We start from the raw sequence: 23,740 nt of genomic DNA, 5'->3' as shown, positions 1-23,740 counted from the left end.
ATCTCCTAATGTTTATTCTGTTATGCTGTATTTTCTCAATATAACCATCTTTATGAACTCCCTGAAAAAAATGTTTACTGACCCTACGCATTTGCTCCTGGCTTTTTTCAGTACGGTTCCTGTTTGAACTTTTCAGCTTCCCTATACGTTTTTTTTTGTTTAATCAATTGTCCACTTTTAAATTCTCTGTCTTCCACCCAGTTCTCACTCATGTAAATGTAAGCTCTGATATCACTTTCAGGTCATCCACCTTTATCGTTAACATGACCTGCAAACAAAACTACCACTAAATTAATCTCACACAATTTATTCATTTGTTCAAAGACAGGCATGATTTTTACTAAGTTTCCAAATTGCATACATTCTTATGTGAATGTAAGTGTATCTCTAGTCTCAACGATAACTTGAAGTACAACATGTGCTTGTATAAAGGGGGGGCGCATTAGTTCTGATGATAAGAAATGAAACCTGGCCTCCACACTTACTTCCTGTTGCAGTGTTTAATGTTTAACCGCCCTGCCCTGCTATGTGGGAGGAGGTTTGTGTGAGCAGTGTTAGCTAACACTCTGCTCAGCCTGAAACCACCAGACTCTGGACTGGAACGTGAAAGGACTCTCCGGGATCCTGGGTGATCATCAGGAATAGGAGGAGATGAACCAGACTTAGAACCACTCAAGATATTTCCAACAGTGGTGTGTAACCTACTGTGATTTGGAGTTTACCGCTCAATGGGAAACTCTCCTTGAAGGATCAGGGAGAAAGAAAAGTCTTCATTGTAAGTTGTTATCTTGGAAAGCGGCTCTCTTGTGGATCCAGGCTGTAATCACAGAGGCTGCGCCCAGCAGAACTGATAAGCTAACGGACAAAAATCACTGCATCAGAAACCTGAGCTCTGTAACCATGGATGAGGAAGCCGAGGTAGCACACTTGAAAGACTGGACTGAGCTTGAACCCAGCTACCCTGTCAAAATCGTTCTCACAGTCTTTTACAGCCTCATCCTGGTGACGGGCATCGTGGGCAATTCAGTCACTATCAGAGTGACGCAAGTGCTGAAGCGCAACGGCTACCTGCAAAAGAACGTTACTGACTACATGGTCAGCATGGCCTGCTCAGACCTGCTGGTGCTCCTCATTGGCATGCCGGTGGAGCTCTACAGCGCCATCTGGTCCCCGTTCACCACAGCAGGAGGGAATGTGTCCTGTAAGATCTACAACTTTCTTTTCGAGGCTTGCAGCTACGCAACCATCCTCAATGTGGCCACGCTTAGCTTTGAGCGCTATGTGGCTATCTGTCACCCGTTCCGCTTCAAAGCCCTGGGTGGAAAACGCACATCTGCCCTCATCTCCTTCGCTTGGCTGGTGTCTGTCCTCGTGGCCCTGCCCCTGCTGATTGCTACAGGAACGCAGGGACACATTCCCCTTAAACAAGACCTCCCGGTCCAGAATCTGACCTTCTGTACGAACCTGCGGGAGCGCTGGGTGATGTACAGGGTCAGCATCTTTGTAGCCTTCATCGTCTACCTGGTGGTGTTGGTCTGTGTGGCCTTCATGTGCTGGGCCATGGTCCTCGTCCTCCAGAAGCCTCTAGGGTCCGGCGACGGCAGCACCAACGGGATCCAAACAGCACCCAAGCATGAAAGTTCAAAGATCAAAACAGCAAGGAAGCAGACCATAATTTTTCTCGGTAGGTTCTTGATTAAATATTTCCAAAAATACTCAATTGTTCTGCCGATTGTGTCTGCTCAAGAAAGGGTTTGAGCTTTTCCTGTTAAGTGTTATCCATGCTGAGGCCGCACACACGTTGGCATGGTTAACTCTTCATGTGTTTAAGTTTTCTGTTTGGGGAAGTAACTTTTGTTAATGTGTATGTGATGGGGCTGCAGCATTATCAATATATCGCAGGGTGTAGGCATCTCTATATCCCTATAATGTGTAACAAAAAAGTTCTGTGTTGTTTTTTGGGCCAGTGTGTGTGTGTGTGTGTGTGTGTGTGTGTGTGTGTGTGTGTGTGTGTGTGTGTCTGTGTGTCTGTGTGTCTGTGTGTATTACCAGCGCTGCCTGGGTTGTTTGGACACGTCTTCACTGTGACTGCTTGACATGTGTATTTCCAATGTTGTGACCATTCTTTCGATGGATTACACACACTAACACACACTGACACGTTTGTTTAGAGCTCCTCCGAGATAAACCATCTGGTGTTAGTAACTTAACTTAAAATGTTCAGCTGCACATAGGCCCATGTTTTGTTCAGTAGTTTCATTTTATAAGCGAACATCATATTTATGTTATATGTTAACTAAATTAAGTGGAGTAAAAAATTGCATAAAAAGAGTTATTTAAAGTAAAGTTACTGAAAATATGACAATGTGTGTCATATTATCAGTGGTAAGGGTGCCAAAGGACTCCATGTCCATATTTGAGTGGGGCTTTGGGCTTGCCTTTATCAGTAAGTAGGCAAAGATCAGACAAAGATCCGCGGGTCGGATTCAAACTCAGGCTCTTGCTTATAACATAGTGGGTCTGCTACTGGGTATTCTCATGCTCATGTCTTAATGTACAAATATGAACCACAGAGAATCCGACAGGTGTGGAACTCACCAAAGACCTCACAGAAAGTCTCTCCTACTACGCATTTAGAGATAAAATGAAGGACTGAACTGCAAATAGTCGGCCAACAGAGATAAAAAAATGTATAAACCGGAGGACATCCTTAGAACAGCTCTGTCCTGGTCCACTGAACATCAGCATTGGACATGAGAAGAACGGACTCAGAGATGATAAGGGATGCTGGTATGACTCAGCGCAGACAGGCTAACATGAACAGAGATCAGAATGAAGGTCCCTTAGTCATACAGCGCAGCACTGAGAGAAAACCTCCACATGAATAAGCTGGCTGACCAGAAGCATGACACACAGGAAGTAAAAACAGACCCAGGAGCAGGAAGCTGCATGTGTAATGTACAGCCTCATATTAGACACTATCTTAGTAAACGATTACCACAAAGCTAATTTGATTAAGATTAAGAAAGGGAATTTATTTTCTTATTTGATAAAACAACATTTGCAAACGTTAAAGTTGTGCAAATTCATATTTTGTGTTATCTTTAGACTGAAAGATTGTGTGTAGTATAAAAAGTGATCCTCGTTGTGACAAACTCACAAATTAGCTCTGCGCTCCCCTGAGCTCCTCGGAGTGTTTTAGTGCTACTTTACTCCTTTGGTTCATTCCCACCACTTCAGTAGGCAGCTCTGTGGAGCACCAAACCTGAGAGATATAACATTTATGTGTAGCATCTAGCAGCTAAAGAGCCACATCTATTAAAGTTTTGTTTACTATAAAAACACAACTATAGACAAATGTACCTTTTTTCACCATAACCTCTCTACATGTTGTTCTGCTGCCCCAAAGAGCCCTACATATTCAACATTATAATCATACAATGCTGTTTCATTCAGCACCAATTATTTTACGAAAGGAACCTTTATAAAAGTTTGTTAAAAAAAAGCATTAGCGATTCGTGTGATCATGTTCTTAAATAATTCATTATGTTTGAGTAACCTGAGGGAGAGAGTCAGTTGGTTTGTTACCTCACATTTACATGCAGAAAATGTGTGAATATGTGAACACTAAATACAATAAATATTCTCAAGTGGACATTTACCATTACAAGTTATCCTGGATGCTTTTTAAATTCCTGACTCAGAGTTCCATGTACAGCAAGTTTAAAGGAGATTAGAAATGCTGCCTCTCTGGCAGAAATGTTTTCTGAAGGCAGATCCTGCTGGGGGAAGGCTCTGCTACCTGCAGCTTTGGGATACCTGACATCTTCCCCCAGCTGCAGCTGAGGACATGCAGTTAGCATGGTGCACACAGGTCTGCTACAAAGGGGGGAACAACAAGTGTGATATGTTTGTTCAACCTTTGCAAAGGATCTGACCTGAATAACAAGCAAGCATAGTGAGGGTTATTCAAGTTCAGGTTATTTATTTGTACCCGTAGGTGAATTTGGTTTGCACTAAAATTACAAGGTATCCACTATGACACACATTTAAAAAAACACAGAAAACAGGGTAGCAAAAAAGAATTGACTTCCCTTACCAGATGATTGATTTCAGTTTATATATTATCAATGTGATTGTTAGACAGTCTCACCAAACACTAGACCCAAAGCAATGCTTTCTAAACAAGCATTGTTAGTCTTTCCGTACAAAACGTTGTATTTGTCAAGATACTTTTCTTTGTAATCCATTGTGTGCCACCATCGTACATCCTATTTTGACTGACACACACACACACACACACACACACACACACACACACACACACACACACACACACACACACACACACACACACACACACAGACCTCCTTGTTGAAATCAGGTCACTGATGATGTCATGTGGTCAGTCTGACTTTGAGCGAACACTGGATTCTCAGGACTACATGGCTCTGAATCACAGCGTAGGAATTCATTGTGTACTTTGCAGTCTCACTTAGTGAGTACTGACTAATGCTGATGGAGCTGCCAGGTCAATGTTTCACATATTTGTTTGTAATTGTTTTGTCGTGAAGTTTGTCGTTGTAGTTTGACTGCTGATTTGGAGCCGCAGCAGTGGTGGACCGCAGCCATGTGAGCCTCGTAGAGTAGTTTAAATCACCAGGGGAGGGGGGGGTGCAGTGGTCTAATTTTTGTCCGAGGGTCCCACAGTGTCCAGCCAGGCAGCAGGCACCTGAATAATGAAATGAAAAAGTTCATTTATCTTGCATTCTCTTAAATGGCAGTGGGCGACTCCACTGGCCCAAAGAAAAGTCTGATTGTGTAGAAGTCTATAAGAAAATGACTTTTCACTTGATTTATTATCTCAGTGAAAAGTGTCCTGGTGAGTTTATGAGCTAAATCTCTAGCTTAAGTCTTTCTGAATACAGCATGATGTTCATTTTGTAAATGATGGGCCCAATAAGAGTAAGAAAGTGCATGCTTTACGGTGTGTAACTTCTTTTATAACTGTACCATGTTTTACGTTACCAGGAATAAGTGGTGATAAACATTGACGTTAAAGGGGACATTCATAGTGACACTTTCAATTTTGGAAGGCGCAACTCTAGAAGAGTATTTCAATCAGGAGAGACATGTTTGATGTAACGCTATCATCATAGTGCCAGCATGCAAAGATGAATGTAATGTTGTTTGGCGATTAGACCCCATTGTGCGGGAGTATCATCCGGGAGGGGAAACTGGGCAGATGACCCCCCCGGGGTCTAGACGCTGGTGGTGGTGGTGACATTAAGAGATGATGGAGGTCGTCTGAAGAGGGATGATTAAAGCCTGACGTGAACCCTGGATTCGGAGGAACGGGAGGTGGAAGGGGTGGAGGGGGGCTGTGTCGAGTCACCTGCATTAACAACTGTCAGGAGGGGAGAGAGCAGGTTTAAAAGGTTTGACGAGGCGCTGTGATTGGTTTGTGGGAATAGAAACAAAGTGATAGGATTAGCTGGGGGTGATGCCCCCGATCGCTGATTGGGAGGGAAGAGTAAGAGGGAAATATGTGAATGACTGTTTATATAGATGGTCTTCCTGGTTGAACTTGCGCTGAGCTTCATTTCAACAGGACTAAATATACATTGAAGGAAATAAGTATTTGATCCCCTGCCGATTGAGTTAGTTTGCCCACTTACAAAGAAACTAAAAGTCTATACTTTTAATGGTAGGTTTAATTTAACAGTGAGAGACAGAATATCAAAAAGAAAATCCAGAAATGTATATATAAAAAAAAGATATACATTGATTTGAGTTTCATTGTGGGAAATAAGTATTTGATCCTCTTGCAACCAACAAGAATTCTGTGTCCCACGGACGTTTAAAAATGTCCTCTGGCTTTATGAAAGTACTCCTAATATCAACTCTTTACCTGGATAAAAGACACCTGTCCACAGTCAATAAATCTGATTACAACCTCTCCACCGAGGGCCAGACCAGAGACATGTCTTGTGATCATGGTGGAACTAATGTCTAAGGACATCAGGGACAAGATTATAGACCAGCACAAGACTGGAATAGAAGACAAGACCACCAGCAAGCAGCTTGGTGAGAGAGAGACAACTGGTTTGATTATTAGAAGATGGAAGAAGCACAAAATGACCATCAATCGCCCTCGGTCTGGGGCTCCACCATCTAAGATCTGGCCTCTTGAGGCATCAATGATCATCAATGGTCTTTTTTTAAATGTGTTTTTGATATTATGTCTCTCACTGTTAAAATAAACCTACCATTAAAAGTATAGACTTTTAATTTCTTTCTCAGTGGGCAAACTTCTGCAGGGGATCAAATAGCTACTAGTTTCCTGTACAGTACACAATTGGAGAGAGGGTTTTCTTGGAGAAACAGGCCTTTTATTTTTAACCTTCACCAAAGAAAAAATATTTTGGTATCAGTCTCCAAAGTTTTAAAGGATAATGTACAAGAGTTTTATTGAAAAGATTAGGCCCATTTCGCCGCCCATTGTTTTACAGAAATATAAAATAACCTTTTCACAACAGACCTGGTGCTCTTTCACCAACAAAAGGAAAAATATCAACCCCCTCCTCTCTCGTTCCAGTCACATTTATTGCAGACGCCTTCCCAATTCAATTCGGCCAATCAGGTCATGACTCTGGAGTGAAGACTTAAACAGAGAAATATTTAACTAAAATCTCAAGGCCAAGTCAATTCATTATTTCATTTCCAGAAATATTATACATTCGAATCAAAGAATATCCTCACAGAACTGATCGTTTTTAAGTGAATTGGCAAACATTACATCACACATTATCCGACCAATGACAGCCCAGACTGGCAATGGCATAAGATGGCTTCCAGGACTGAAACACAGGAAATGGTGATTAATATCATGATTGTGTGTCTTTAACATATTTTTAAGGAGAACAATTAATTAAGATGCATAGTTTATTATATTTGGTGATATAAACAAAGTTCTGAAGAAAAAATATCTTTCTTTACAAAGGAAGGGCTGAGCCGAATGTTAGTGAGGGAGCGAGTGCTTCCTCACAGAGGTTGGAAAGTGTCCCTAGCATTGATAATGTTCAAATGTATTAGGATCAAAGAAAACGGTGGTTGTCCTTGACAGTCATATATAAAAACTTTACAATTTGTAAAATGATTGATTATATTTTCTGGAGTAAAATATAAAATGTTCATGAGTTTTTGTCTAAGTAAATAAATAAAGTATTGTGCTGGAAAACAGAGATCATGTACTCATTTTCCATTGTAAAATAAAGTAATGCTGTAAATTGTATTTTGTAGGGAAATATAATACCAAAGCTTGAATCAGCTGCGAGGAAAGAAACGGAACAAGGAGAAAATGCATGTGTTTAATTTGATACTTTCTGAAGAACACTTTTATTTTTGTATCTTCAAAATCCCATCAGTTGGATCTTGCTCATAGAATATGAAAATAAATAAGCCTTCTATGTAGTTCCAAATCTTATATTCAGAGGTACTGCAGTGGCAGTGCATTGTTTCTGGGCACAAAGGACAGTGTTGACCTACGCCTACATGTTGTTTGGAAGAACTAACTTTCTACAGATAAACTATATAAATATGCATTCATGCTATTGGCTATGCTGTCTGTTTCAACTTGTGCTTTATTGCTCTTTTTAGCTCAGTTTATTTCAGTTTATTGGAATGTCCCCCCTTCAATAATACCACGCCAGATATCAACAGAGTTGATTTGGAGTTTTGGTTTGTTTTCAGTTTTGAGCACATAATCCTTTATTAGGATTAAAGTAATTCCATAATTCCATAGTGAGTAGAGAACAGTAGGACGTGGGAGTGTGCGACAGCCCTGACTAACTTTTAATCAGCGTGTGTTCTGTAATGCCACTCCTCAGTGTGATAGTCCTTTATGCAAACAGTGTGCTGTTATGATCTCAGTAGGAAATGTGTGTGATGTTCACTGTGCTCCATCAGCTTACTCAAAGTTTTATTGTTCTACGTATAACCAACAGACTGGAATATTGGTGTGTGTATAAATATTTCTTACAGTCAATATACAAGGAATAATGTTGTGAAAAATGAACCCAAAAATCCAAAAAGTATTGGAAAATGCTAAAAGTGTTTTTCACTAGGAAGTTATTATGTGACCAATATTCACAGAGCAAACTGCAAGATCTGCAAACGTGTTATCCAGGCCATAATGTAATCACCTCACGGCCACATTATCATGTCTATAATAACTGCTTCCAAATTCATAACCGCTCAGACCTCATAAACAACATTTCAAGCAGCAATACACTGGAACGGACTCCAGCGTCTTCATAATGGAATATTACATTTTACTTATTATTACTGGGGGGTCATGACAGTCTGCTGGCATCAACACTAGTCTCTCCCCTCCTTATTGTGCTGCCAGAACGATCTTCACTTGAATCTGAAAATGGTTGGTTATTGCACTTGGCGGACAGCACAGACCTGGCTGCACAGTGCCTTGAGTCCCGCTCTGAAGCACAGAGGTTCCCGCTGCCATGCTGTCATTGCTTCACTTTAGCTTAAAACTACTTTTAATCCTGGTTGGGCTGTGCAACTTTGGAGAGTAATTAAAAGCAGAGAACATCGTTGTTAGATGCCCACACATCACGTCCTGGACAGAAGGTTAATTGCTTTAGATCACTCAGAGCCAGCATTTGTGGAGTGAATATTAATTCTGTTTTGCTGGCTTCAGCCTTTGCCCTGTGAACTTTGGCTTTTGCAAGCTATTTGTGATATGAGCACTCCGAGGCTGAATAGATGTGAGAAGAAAGCATACTTTGATACTTGAGACAAATAAGATAGCAGGGAGAACTATTGTTATTCATTACCAATTTTTATGCAAGATGTGTGCAGTGATAATCCTGTCTTCACCCGGGTTATCAATGTGAGTGTCAAACAATACACACAGTGATCCAGAGTGGATACATGCAGCTGTGTAATAAAAGTCACATAGATGCCAGATATTACCAACGCCCTTTTAGTCTGTGTGACCGTGACATTTACCTTCAGGCTGTGGTAAACACAATCTATTAGTGCTTCACTTCAAGCAAAAAAAAAGGTCATATTTCAATTGTAAACACTTCAACAAATAAAATTGCGTTACAGTTCAGAAACAGCTGATCACTGCTGCCACACTGCATATAATCAAGTGTACAATGATAACAGTTTCAGGGTTAGCACATTTTTTCAACATTGAATCCTTGATTTGAGGTCAAGGTTTGTCATTTCCAGCCAGCATCTGTCAATGTTTCAAACTGAAATGACAATTTCCGTGATCAGATTTGATCAGCTATGACTCATTAGCTCATTATTCTAATGTCTTCATGGGTTTGATAAAAACACTGAATTTTTAATGTCTTGAAATGAGGTTTTAAAGCAACAATGATGTACAATTGTTCCTGAAAATTACATTGATGGCTACTCACATTATATTATGCCAAAACACTGAGGCTCAAGGCTACATGTTGTCGTCCCCCTCCGGCCAAGGAACGTGTGGGAGAGAATCTCAGGGATTTTAGCCTTTGCTGAACATTTCTCTAAATATATGGATAATGAATTAAAAGTTAACCAAAGTCAGTGAAAATCAGCCGGCCTTAACAATATCGCCCACCCATTCTGATCTTGTAATTTTGTCAGATCTTCATTCTGGCATGTTTTACTCAATTTCAATATTTGCCTTGAGAAAGATAAGGTTCACTTGTGCATTTCTCCTTCTCGACAGGAAACAGTGGCACTGAGCAAAGGCAATTTCCATCATTGCCAGTCAGTGAGGTTGTAAACACAACGCCAATTAATCAAAATGCTTTATTAATCCCAGAGGGGAATTAGGTTTTATGACAGTGGCACCTTATTAGAATAAAATCAATAAATATTTATTTAAACACAAGTTCAAGCAAATGTGCAACAAAAGTCCTTATAGCCACAGGGACACGGCGTCTGAGGACGTCCTCCAGAGCACAGAGACCCTCTGAAGACTGAAGGTGAAGACTTGATGAAGCTCTGTGTAATCCTTGATGACCCAAACGGTCCAGCAGCCATTAAAGGATGGAAACGTCCATGAGCATAGATGGAAACATTGTCTTCAGATATCTCCTGGTCATGGTCATGTTTTCTGAAAACACGTCAAACTACACTCCAGTATGTAACGTGATGAGAAGGGGGAGACATGACTTATGCCTACATCTAATTCCCCATAAATCTGGTCCCAGCTCTCCTCTGTGTCCCTCTCCAGATTTCAGTGGGATAGCCGTTATTTCCGACCATCTTGGTGCAAAGAAGCCATGGGGTTGCTCTAAAACAAATTGCTTCCTTATTGGCGAAGCAAATGATCAAAGTAAAATATTGCACTTGTATACTTAATCTAATCTTTAATATGTGTCCGATAACAAATGCAGTTTGTTAACATACAGTAAAGCATATACTTACCAGAGTGTCGTACTACACACCTGTGCTCTCCTCTCCCCCGTCCAAAGGTCTGCTAAAAACAGTCCCCGGGGCAAAAGCACTTTTTTGTCGTTCCGGCTGGGGTTAATGCAGTAGGATGACGCAGGGAGTGGTGTAACTCTGTTACAATTATGTTTGGTGGTTTAGTGTAGTTTTTCTTGAATACATTAATTATATATAGTCCATTTAATGTATATCAGGTGATTACAAAATCATGTCTGACTGTAGCACCGTCAACCATCAACTGTCTGTGCCTCTGCCTCCCTAGTTTGGTCGGACCGCTCACTTGTCAGCTTAACATAACAGATCAAATAAGAAAGCTAAAAGTGGATGAAAGTACAAATCTGGCAGGTGCCACTGCAACAGGCTGCATGCACTTTTGGCACATGCGTACTTTTAAAAAAGCTCTTTAGTTCAATCTGTTCTAGACGGAGTTTTATCTCAAACATTGAATTACTATTTCTTTTCAGCAACATTCTTACTAGCAGCTCTGAATTGAATTGGACAAAACTAAAACTCCTGATAAGAGATAACGGGTACCATGGAGGTGCTTATCGGCTGTCTTTGTGATCCCGGGCTTTCAGCATGTAGCATCATTTCACTTATGTACCGGATGAAATGGATCAATATCCATCCATATTTGGCTGATTTATTCACATCTTCCAAAAAATTAAAAAACAAATAAACAACAAGTATCAGTGTAACGTGAGGTCAGAGACTGAACCGATTCCCCATTCCATGCTGAAGACAAAAAGCCTGAGACTCAGTCCCACCCCTTCCTTGTATTTATCGCAATAAATCCAAACTGTTTTCAGGAGACTTATTTTACTGAATTCTTTCTATTCATAAATCGAAAGACTATATTAACACCTAAATTAATTAGAAAATTGTAATTTGTAATCACCACAAAAAATGGCTCTAACAACCCCCTGTTTCCGTTTCATAAGAATAATAATTTTAAAAAAACAAAGGGGGAGAGTAGGGATTTGGGCCTTTGCAGACTATTGACCTGCACAAAAACATATGTCACACCACAGGAAGGGAAAACTCTTAAAAGCATAATCGCGCCCCTTTAAAGACACTTTAAACACTAAGATAAAACAGGACCTGGTTTTCACGCTGTCTGACAATACATCTTCATATTGTTTATTCTTACATCCAGCATCTTAGCTGACTACTTCAGCTCAAAGAGGGCCATACAATAGCCAATCAGGTTTCTAATTAACCGCTCTTAGGAAGAGGAAGCGAGGAAATGGCCACAGCGTGATAGACGTTTGAATTTTCTTTACTTTGTTATTTTACCGTCACACGTCACACTTTGGCCCTCTGGCTCAGTGTCTCTCTTTCTGGGTTTTAGGAGATGTTTGGTAAGGACAAATTATGTTGAATAATTACAGAACCCAGCCCAAACTAATCTAGGCTAGTTAAAACTGGAGATTTTCTTGGATATATACCTTTAGCAAGGGAAGGTGCTTTACAAATAAAATGTATTATTCAATGTATTATTATGTGGTGCTGCGTCACGCACATGCAAACACGTAGTCAAATCAAAGGATTCTTCTCAGGCTAGCTTTGGCTAACCTTGGTCACATGATGAATTAGGGTGGATTTGGGTGCCGTTATGTTAGTACCGTGCACAATGAGCTATTAAGAAATCTGAGGTCTTAGATATGGGATATGATTATTTTAGGGTTCAATCAACTCCTTCCGTCTTTCAAGCACCGTCTGTACATCTGCCACCTGCTGTTCTCTAAAACCAACAAAAATGTCAAAGTTTTTCATTTCCAGCTTCTCAAATAGTTCCTTATTATTAAAAAAAATATGTTTTAATATGTTTTTTTAATTGAGTTTGAGAGTTTGTTGGACAGAGCACATTATAAAAGTTACAGTCGCAGCATTTCAGTGAATTAAATTCAATGAATTACATTCAATGTATTCTGTTTTATAACAAAAAAAATGTCCTGACATAAGGCAACCTGTTGCTGCTTAAGGTATTAATCGTGTAAATTCAGAAGTAGTGTATCTGAATTGTCACTCAATGCTATCTGTGCCACCCTCCATCCATCCATCCATCTTCTCCCGCTTTTCCGTCAGGGTTGCGTAGGTAACAGCTCCAGCAGAGAGCCCCAAACGTTCCTTTCCCTGGCCACATCAGCCAGCTCTGACTGGGGGATTCCATGGCGCTGCCAGGCCAGCGAAGAGATATAATCCCTCCACCTGGTCCTAGGTCTACCCCTCGGTCTCTTCCCAGCTGGACGTGCCTGCAACACCTCCCTAGGGAGGTGCCCAGGTGGCATCCTCACTAAGTGCCCGAACCACCTCAACTGGCTCCTTTCAACGCGAAGGAGCAGCGGTTCTACTCCGAGTCCCTCCCGGATGACGGAACTTCTCACCTTATCCCTAAGGGAGATGCCAGCCACTCTGCGGAGAAATCCCATTTCGGCCGCTTGTATCCGCGATCTCGTTCTTTTGGTCATGACCCATCCTTCATGGGCCATAGGTGAGGGTAGGAATGAAGATGGCCCGTTAGACAGAGAGCTTTGCCTTCTGGCTCAGCTCTCTTTTCGTCACAACGGTGCGGTAAAGCGACTGCAGTACTGCTCCGATTCTCCGGCCCATCTCACGTTCCATTGTTCCCTCACTCGAGAACAAGACCCCGAGATACTTGAACTCCTTCACTTGGGGTAAGGCTTCATTCCCTACCTGGAGCGGACAGTCCATCGGTTTCCTGCTGAGAACCATGGCCTCAGATTTGGAGGTGCTGATCCTCATCCCAGCCGCTTCACACTCGGCCGCAAACCGATCCAGTGAGTGCTGAAGGTCACAGACCGATGAAGCCATTAGGACCACATCATCTGCAAAAAGCAGTGGTGCAATCCTTAGCCCACCGAACTGCAACCCCCCCCCCCCACGACTACGCCTCGAAATCCTGTACGTGAATATCACAAACAGGATTGGTGACAAAGCGCAGCCCTGGCGGAGGCCAACCCTCACCGGAAATCGGTCCGACGTGCTACCGAGGACCCGGACACAGCTCTCGCTTTGGGAGTACAGAGATTGGATGGCCCTGAATAGAGACCCCCTCACCCCATACTCCCGCAGCACCTCCCACAGTATCTCCCTGGGAACCCGGTCATACGCCTTCTCCAAATCCACACAGCACATGTAGACCGGATGAGCGTACTCCCAGGATCCTTGCGAGAGTAAAAAGCTGGTCCGTCGTTCCACGACCAGGACCAAATCTGCATTGTTCCTCCTCAATCTGAGGTTCGACAATCGGCCAGACCCCCCTTTCCAGCACCTTAGAGTAAACTTTCCCGGGGAGGCTGAGTAATGTGATGCCTCTGTAACTGGCACACACCCTCTGAGCCCCCTTTTTAAAAAGAGGAACCACCACCCCGGTCTGCCACTCCTTCGGTACTTTTTCCGACTTCCATGCAATGTTGATGAGACGTGTCAACCATGACAGTCCCTCAACACTCAGAGCCTTCAGCATTTCTGGGCGGATCTCATCCACCCCCGGGGCTTTGCCACTATGGAGCTTTTTTAACTACCTCAGTGACTTCCCCCCTGTGCCTCTTACAGGTTGATGAATGTACCTCACCATTCCTCCTCCGTAACCTGACATCTCTGCCCTGAGTGACAGCTGCAGATAATATTCTCCAGAGTACTGTGGCCCCTGGCAGAAACACAGCTGAAGGCCAGCCTCCCTGCAAGTGACAGCCTGCACCCAGTCGCTGGGGGCCTGCAGGGTGACAGGGCGGCTGTGGCTTCATGGTGTGTCAGCCCTCTGAGGGAAATCACAGGTGATACTTCGTGAGTGTGTTCACCCATCTGTTTTACAACACAGCACTACACACACTCAGATCTGCTGTAGCATGCCAGCACTGACTGCTGAGGATGACTGATATTTGCATGTTGAGAGGTGATCCATTTCAAATCATATTCTGGTACTTTTCTCACCCCTTATCGCACTGGTTGCCTCAACGTCAAGTATTCACATTTGAAACAGATAGTGTAGGTTTTACAAAAGACACTTCAGCAGGGTCATACGAGAGGGACTCCTAGAGTTTGGAGTCTAAACATAGTTTAAAGGAATATCTTCATTCAGTGCACATAAGCCCCTTAACTGTCGTAACTGTCACAATTTGATTTGGTTTGAACAAGAACATTATTTTATAGTTATAACTCAACAGAGAAAAAACTGAACACTATTTTTATACTATTTTTTACACTAGCTGATCTCATCATTTACATTTGATTTATTCATGTGATTTTAACTGATCTGAAATGGATTGTTGTGATCTGGGCCTCTTTCTCTGAGGATTGATTTGAGTCACTGGTTCCTCTGCATTCTCTGCTGCTTGAAAAAGCATTATGAAAGACTAAAAACTGTACTTACAGAAAAGTATAAGCCTGATGAATCTCCCACAGTGAGAGGCTGACAGTGAGACACCCATCTCATCCCCCCCTCAGGGTGTTCTGCTGCATGCTGCGTTGAGGCTGGAGAAATCACTGTAGTCTGCGCTCATTCAAATATCCCTCACGGTTAAGCTCATCTGCAACTTAGCCAGTCAAACTTTACAAAAAATATCCTTGAAATACTGTGACTGTCCGGGATTACGTGAATATCAGGTTTAACCACCAATAGGTAACACCATCAGGACTTTAGCATCCTTTATTCTCAAATATCCCTTGCTTATTTACCAATTGTATTGTCGAACTATGACAGTATATTAACAATGGATTTATTAACTATGCTAGATATGTAAAGGCTTGCTCACTTATTACCTGACTTCCTCTCATTGATCTGGTTTTACGCCCAGTGAATCTTTGTTGTATCTGCAGAGACCCTCAGCCCTGGATGCATGATCTCTTTCCAATATGTTGTGTTGGGAATCATCCTCTATAAAGACATAGTTACAAGGTGCCAGATCGGAAGCGCAAAACTGCCAAAACCTAGAGTGAGGAATTACACCTCGTAGACAGAGGTTTTTTTTGTGTAATACACAAAACCCAATAGTATTCATCATCTGGGGACCTTTTAATGGTAATCCATACAGTGCAATAGAATGACAATTCTGAGTAGACTGTGATTCAAACAGTTTAACATATGCCATGTTAAATATGATACAATATAGAGACTCTAGTCTGTTACACAAAACATTTCACGTTGTTTCCATAGGCCAGGCAAGCGGCTGCTGGTCATTGCAGAAACACTTGATGCATTGCTGACACAAAGTGCTTTCAGGACTACCGGCAGTGAAAAGATCAGAGTGATGAATTATCAACTTTCAAGCCTTCAGTTCCAGACTTGAACGCTGCTGAGCTCCCTCTCTTTAGGAATCCATCAGCGTCTGAAGTTTTAAAATTGTTTCTTCCATAATGAGGGGCTTTTATCATGTTGGATGTTGCTGAAGGTGAGGCTGCAGGCACAGGGGGGAACAGGTGGGGTTGGAGGAGCTTTTTAAGTTCCTGGGGGACGCTGTGCTTCAAGGAGCTTTGCCTCAATGAAAAAACCTGGCATGTTTTTATCACCCCCATCCCCTAAAAGCAATTCAAAAGCTAGAGATGAGAGGGAGGATGTGCCTGTGGATGACTGATGAACACAGCTCCATGTCATTGTTGCTAAAGGACTATTTTAACCATTTGTGATGAGGGTTCTTGTGATGCACAAATGTCTACATGATGCATTTGGGTGTTGCAAAAAGATGCATAGTTACAGTAGAACCAGACTTTCAGCGATTCATTTTTCATGAATGATTCACCTGAAAGGAATGTTAGCATATTCATTCATGACTCATTCCCCTGTAAGATAACATGAGATAACATAAACAAACACAAGATAACAAGACATTGGAGATGGCCTGTGTACTGCAGTGTGTCTCTCCTGGGGGAAGACATTTATTTTCTAATGGCCAGCAGGGGGCGACTCCACTTGTTGCAAAAATACTGCCAATTGCATAAAAGTCTATGAGAAAATGACCCAACTCCAGACTTGATTTATTGCCTTGATAAACATTTTCTTAATGAGTTTATCAACTTGTCTTCAATAATCTGATATCCAGTTTTGAACTACAATAACTACTCTGCTCCTATCAGGGGCCTCATTTATAAAGCTTTGCGTAGGTTTCACGTGAAAAGATGGCGTACATAGGAACAAAACAAGTGCCTACGCACTAAAATATTCAGATTTATAAAACAGTGCGCACACACGTCCTACTTTGGTTTCCCTTTATAAATCAAAATCAACTCGAAATGCGACCTAGCTTTTGCGGGCTTCAAGTAACGCCCATGTTTGCCTTTAAATAGTCAAAGAAGCGCCCCGTATTAATATTCATTTAAATGACGACAGAACAGCTAAAAAAAAACATTTCACACCCTATCATTTTGGTTCTTGTTGGGGAAGAGCAGACAAGTTATTCATATCGTTTGGTGGACGCAGTTTGAACATTACAAAGAGTAACAGCATGGAGGTAAATAAAAAGTGGTCAGAAAAAAAAGTGAATGACAAAGTACACATAGCCTCACTCTATCAGTGGGGTATAGCCTAATGTTCCTCCCTTTTTAGAAATGATATTAAACCAAGTGAAATCAAACTGGGTTTGCACATGTATGTACAAACAGTTGGGACTTTGATTACAAAAAAGATTTCTATTTATTTGGTGTTTTGTGTTCCAGCTGTCAATCAGCTGTGCAGTTTTTTTAGAAATCATAAAGATTGCTTATAAAACTGGCGTACATCATCTTTTGAGATTGGCCACGTTTATAAAGGGTTTCAAGATGACACAGGTAGCTGACGGATCAAATTCCTCCTAAACGTAGTTGTTATGCGGCTACAGAGCACATACTTCTCAGGACATCACTGCAAAAAATCTTCCCCAATGTTTTCTGACTTCTAACATGACAAAGCTACTGTTTACTTCGCTAACCAACTCTTATTTGCAGAACGGTATTGGATGAAAACAAGCTTATATGTGCTTTTTATTTTTGCCCCGTTTGCACATTTTTAATAGGACTTTTATTTATTCATTTTGTTTCATTTAGCCTTTTCAGAGATGTTAACACAACCTTGATCATTAATTGAATCTTATTCTGACTGCTGGTCTTGATTATTTGGATCAGACTTTTACACTTTTGTGATTTCTTTTTAAAATATTAACAGAAAGTCACAGCAGAATGTGCTTCTGTGGTTATTTCAGTTTGAGGAAGGGAGTGCTGTCCATTCCCTTGTGTGTGACACATGGCTGAAACATGTTGAATATCCCTGCCTTATTAATACAAGCCTTCCCCATTTGATTTGGTTTGTTAATAAGGTCCAATAGCATCACCTCGCTCTGAGCGACTGAACATTTTTATTCCTAAATGGCTTTCCAACCAAACAGTCATAAAACTGAAGCCGGGGGGAGGATATGGCAGGATGAAATGAACAGCTCACAGCTGCACGCTCCGATTAATCCTTTGTTGGATAGCACAATCAACTTTAAAAGAAAAATGAGTCCTTCACTGCGAGGTGGAGAGGAATTATGACATTATAACAGCACAGAGAAAACAGATGCCACTTTGGCAGGAACCCTGGTGTAAAGCTCTGTCGCTAGCTATCATAAAGTGTACCAGGTGGAAGTCGCTCCTGTATTTGTCTTTATACTGTTAGAAAGGTCTGACGGACGCTCAATTCTTATTCGTATTATTACTTTATTCCACTCATGGCAATTATTATAAAACAAAACATGTACACTTTACGCATTTTATGAAGTCCATGATGGAAAACAGTAACCTGAAATATGAAACCAAAAGCATAACCAACAGTCAACAACAATCTACCATCAGATAAACAGCTTACCTGACATCTTCATATTGTCTTATTATTCTTTCTTTATACCTTTTTTTCAACTTTAAGATGTTCTTACAACCCTTTTAATCATTTGGTAAAGAATTCCACAGTTTAAGACCAAAAAAAGAGATACACATCTGCTTTAAAGTAGTCCACGCAAACTAGGGCTGCGTACCGGTACTGTGTACCGGTACTGTACCGTGAAAATCGATTCGGTACAGGTCCAAAATACCGGATCATGAAGTACCGGTACTGTACCGATATAAATTTACACCAAGTATATGCTTATTTTGTGACTGAAGATGCGTAAATCCTACCACAAAGACGAAAATTTAGCACTGGAAAAGACGTAAAATGCCGCGCTGAAACTTGAAATCAGAGCCATCTTTGATTTGAGATCCTCTCGCCACAGTCTCACGAGACATTGCGAGAGCTTGGATGATCCAGCGTTTGGATTGGTCAAAAAGACTCAAAAGCAGTTCAGCCAATTTTCCTTTGCTGGCATTGGCGGATTGAATTGGTTTGTCATGCCACATGGGAAGACCAGTAAGGTCTGGGATCACGTAACAAAGATTTCAGGGTAGGGCTGCGTACCTAAACGTAACATCAGGTACAGGTACAGGTCCGGACCTGTAAATAAACCTCTGTACCGGTACCTGTACCTGTACCTGATGTTACGTTTAGGTACGCAGCCCTAACGCAAACTGATGCTTAAAGGTCCCCTATTATACAAAATGCACTTTTTGATCTCTTTTATACATACATACTGTATGTGTCCCTGGTGTCTAAGGAGACTCACAAAGTGTCAGAAAATACAACCCTCTCTCTTTTCCTCCTGACCCACATCTCTAAAAACGGGGGTACAAACGAGCTGATCCAGATTAGCTGCCGAAATGACATCATATCGGAAATGTGGGCTGGCTTTACATTGAACTCCTGGCAACATCCCGCCCACGTGAATCGTCTCAACCTATAGTCCCCCATATACAGTCACGAGCTGAATCCCCTCCGCAGCACCTCTGTGTGTGTGTGTGTGTGTGTTCAGCAGGATGTCTGCAGGAGGGACTTAGAGTTGTTGTATATATAATACATATAATGTCTCTGTTCTAGTGGTAAACACTGAGAAGTGTTTGAGAAATAATGCTGGATGTGGTTTGAACATAATATAGCGTTTACTCACGGCAGCGTTTAGCTGAGTTTCTCCGTTAGAAACTTCTCTCTTCAGTTGGAGCATGACGCTCCAAAGGAGTGTGGCCAGCTTCAACTCAGCTCAAATGTAAAGCTACAGTCACAGAATCAGCACTTTCGAAAATGGGGCTGAAACAGATGGACAGCGGACCTGCTAAATTCAATGATCTGTTTGGTATTTTGAGCAAAACAACTCAGAGACATGTTTTTTTATATATATTTGAGACCTATAATATATGCCATAAAAGAGCATAATAGGAGACCTTTAAGAAATATTTCCTTCTATGTCACTTATCCGCTGAAGTTAAAACACATTGATTTCGTATATATTTCACGTAGTTTTCTGCTCTATGCATAAGTATTTAAATTTAAACGGCCTTGACTCAATAGACAGTGCATTTGTGTGTTGTTGGGGATGTGCATTATGCAGAAAATTCTCATTTCTTTCTGTAGTGTTAATAAGGGTTTGAAATGACTCATACACTGCCCCCCACTTCAACACACTAACTTAGATATGGCAAAATCAATGAACAGTACAAACTGCGCATTGACTTAAATTAAGGATAATATGTGATATATAATAATAGGTTTTATTGAACACTGTCTTTACAGATGAAACTGTTCATATAAAATAAACTATGGTAGTTCATACAAAAAACATGAACACACACACTTCTTTCATATGGTCTCCCTCCTCCTCCTCCCCCCGTAGGGAGTCACATTATGAAACCTGTGCACGTACTGCATTTCTGACGGTTCAACCAGGGTGATCTGTGTGGGTGAGTGAGAGGCATGAGTCAGAGCTCATCCAGACCCGCTGGTTCAAAAATACAAAGTTGATGTTAAGCTCTTATTGTTACGTCTGCCATGAGTTTTTGTTTTTGTGTTTTGTAAGATTATTAAAACACTGCTCTCCTGATTTTTATAAAACTTTGCAAAACGATGACGCATGGGCCAAAGGAGGAAGCCACTACATTTAGAAACTAATCCGAACCCCAGGTTGGACACATTATTTTAGTTTTAATATATATAGTATACAGTATGTATATAGTGCCTTAAATCCAATGTGCAAGGTATCTGGATACAAAACACATGACATTGTAGGAGTAAATGTGTCCTAAAACGTTCAGCATCTGGTATTATACTGGAATTATAATTCTGTTAAAAAATATTTTCATTAAATGCAATGCATAAATAATCTGTCATGTCAGCTGAATGAAAGCACAGATTTACAAGTGTCATAGAAATGAAAACAAACAAAAGAGTTCCAACCTCACCAGACCTTCAATCAGTCCTTCAGAAAGGACGAACAGAGAGCTCTGTTCAGCCGGGTTCAGCTCTGAGGTCAGGGAAGGACTAAAGAGTCCCACTGGAAACTATAAATGTAAAAAATATGAAGTAATGCACTCTCATTAAGCTATGGGGCATAGTGAGAGACAGGTTTAATAAAACAAATTGTCCAAATCAAAGCAACAGAGGCCCAGATATCCTGACATTTAGAGCCTTGTATTAAAAAAATCTACGTAATAATACCATTATAGTCATAATTTATATCTTTATAATGCATTCCTATAAATGAAATACCTCAAAGACATCTCACATTGTTTGTTTTTATGCAGTTGCAACAAATGCACTTAAAAGGAGCGCAGGTCAGAGCTGGTGGAGAACAGGGAGGATCAGAGTCTGATATCGAGCCAGCTGGTGTAACAGGCTGTGGGCCGATGAAAAGAGGGGGACGTTGTGCTCAGCCTGATGTGATCAAGTGTTAAGACACCTATTTAATCAGAGTAAGAGCAGCACCCTCTTCATCATGACTGAGAGGGAATCAGGCTTGTGAGAGAGAGTGTGTGTCTGTGTGTGTGTGTGTGTGTGGGGGGGGGGGGCACGGGGTGCTGCACTTTTTAAATTGAATTTATTATTTAAAAAGTCATCAGATTGCTGAAGCTGAAGTTCTTCCTGTGGGTGTTGATCTTGAGACCACGGTTTGTTGATTTCAAGATTTTAAGAACAAACAGTATTGTTCTGAGGACAGAAGTTACTCCAATTTTCTTTTGTGCCTCCAGAGCGTTATATAAAAGGATATGAAGTCACAAGATGACATTGAACATCATTACTTTCTAATAATCGTTTGAAATTGGGAAAAACTACTGTTAGTACCCCTGAAAGTATTAAAACAAATTTGACCGTAAGACGTATTTTTCAAATTGACTTAATGTGGAATGTCACTTGGTCTAAATATAAGCTTTGTTGGCTGTTCTTACCCCGAGCAGTTCATCTATTGCATTGCACATGTTATGAATGTCGTTGTGCATGATGGCGCCCAAAACATTCCACCATGTCGGCATCTATGTTTTTAGCTGTAGTGCAAACCTCACACAATACCTTGTTTTTGGTGGCATCATTAGCTAGCCACAAGAATTTTATTTTCCAACTAGCCTGATAAGACCGTCCCTTTTTCCGTATAGCTTTGCTGCTGCGGTTGTCGTTACCCTCGTTACTGTTGTTACTAACGTTAGTTGACTGGGCACTGGTGGAACTGGAAGTAGCACCGGTGGAAATTGTAGCATCGCTTGATGTTTATAGGTTTGTTTTTTTTATCACAAATTTGTCCATTGTGTAAAGTTTCAGCCAGCCTTGCTCTACATTGGCGGTTAATCCAGTGGTTCTCAAACTTTTACAGTCAGGCCTCCCTTGGGTAATGGAAATATTTTGGAGCCCCCCCCGAACCCGGTTCCGACCTACATTGGTAGGATTAATTGTATGCAGTTATACAAACATTACATTTTCTCTGCTAATAATAACAACACACAAAGATCCAACTATCATTGTGTGTCATTATGGATAGAACATAAAAGCTGTCAAATTAATGGTATTTTCTTGTTATTTTTGTTATGTGTTCAGGGGAAAACTAAACAAATTGTAAACAGAATTAAAATTGCTTATGTATATGGTGGATTCTGGGCTGCTAGCACACATATCATACCTGCAGTCACTAAGTACATTTACTAAAGTACTGTAGTTAAGTAATATTTTGAGATAATTTTGTACTTGCTTGACTATTTCAGGTTTTATTACTTTGTATTTTTACTCCACTACAATTACTTAATACCTTTAGTTACTTTACAGATTTGGATTAAGGATGTGAAATATAATCAACCCTTTAGTACTTCTCCCACTTTACACATAATTGGGGCAACAGAGCTTTGATTTATGGCAGAAAGCTGTGCCTTTCTCCCTCTGAATAGGATGCCTTTTGGTCAGCTGCTTGGACAGATTTCTGCTGTTTATGCGAAAATACTTCTGTCAAACGAGCATTGTCCACATCGAGCCTTGTAGAGTGTACGTTCTGAACACTCCGTGCTCCCTGTCCCCGGCAGCATAACCGCTGAACAGATTTCTCATTGTGTGTCCATTGGTATGACATGGCAGGGAATTGCATCATGCTTTGGAATCAGTCGAAGAACCCTATACAGACATAGGCAAACTCTGGGAGTTGAGCCATTAAGATATGCAGTATTGTCAAATCAAGATCTGGACAGCATTGTGACAAATATACTACAGAGCGCTCAAAATGCAGGTGAAGCATATGTAATTGGAAGCCTGCGATCACGTGGCCTAAGAGTTCAGCGTTGGCGGGTCAGACAGAGCCTGCATCAAGTTGATCCCATTGGGCGGTCATTTAGACGTCGTCATGCTATACGACGAAGGGTCTACAGTGTTCAGGTCCCCAACCAATTATGGTAAGTTGACTTGTAAACTGTTCAGATGTGCACATTTTAAGTACATACTTTCTTTAAGGTAGTGTATATCTCCCAACAGGCATTTTGACGGCAACCACAAGCTGGTTAGGTGGCGGATGGTCTTTCATGGCTGTGTCGATGGCTTTAGCCGGACTATTATATACTTACGGTGCTTATCTAACAACAGAGCTTCAAGTGTCTTGTCATTATTTATAGAAGCAGTAGAAAACTTTGGTTTGCCTTTAAGGGTCAGATGTGATGTGACGGTATGGAAAATATACATGTTGCCCGTTTTATGTTGGAAAGAAGGGGGTTGAACAGTCGTAGCGTTATTACAGGTGTTTCAGTACACAACCAAAGGATTGAGAGACTATGGGCAGAACTCAATAGAGTTGTATCAAGACACTTTGCAAATATTTTAACTTTATGGAGGAACAGGGTATACTGGATTCATTGAATGAACTTCATCTTTTTTGTCTGCATTATGTCTATTTACCAAGAATTGAAA

General features: G+C 41.1%; 1 protein-coding gene across 1 annotated transcript in view; it reads left to right on the top strand.

The window, feature by feature from the left end:
- Positions 1-581: 581 nt before the first annotated feature.
- Positions 582-23,740, top strand: part of gpr39 (G protein-coupled receptor 39) — a 57,674-nt gene continuing 34,515 nt past the window's right edge. Inside the window, exon 1 of the mRNA XM_063887806.1 lies at positions 582-1,684. Within this exon, the coding sequence (XP_063743876.1) occupies positions 901-1,684 (784 nt within the window). The 5' untranslated portion in view covers positions 582-900. The remainder of the gene's footprint in view (positions 1,685-23,740) is intronic.

This window comes from Eleginops maclovinus, chromosome 7 (assembly GCF_036324505.1).
Source record: "Eleginops maclovinus isolate JMC-PN-2008 ecotype Puerto Natales chromosome 7, JC_Emac_rtc_rv5, whole genome shotgun sequence".
Classification (NCBI taxonomy): domain Eukaryota; kingdom Metazoa; phylum Chordata; class Actinopteri; order Perciformes; family Eleginopidae; genus Eleginops; species Eleginops maclovinus.
Note: the sequence above shows the minus strand (reverse complement) of the source record. Positions and strands in the feature narration are given on the sequence as shown.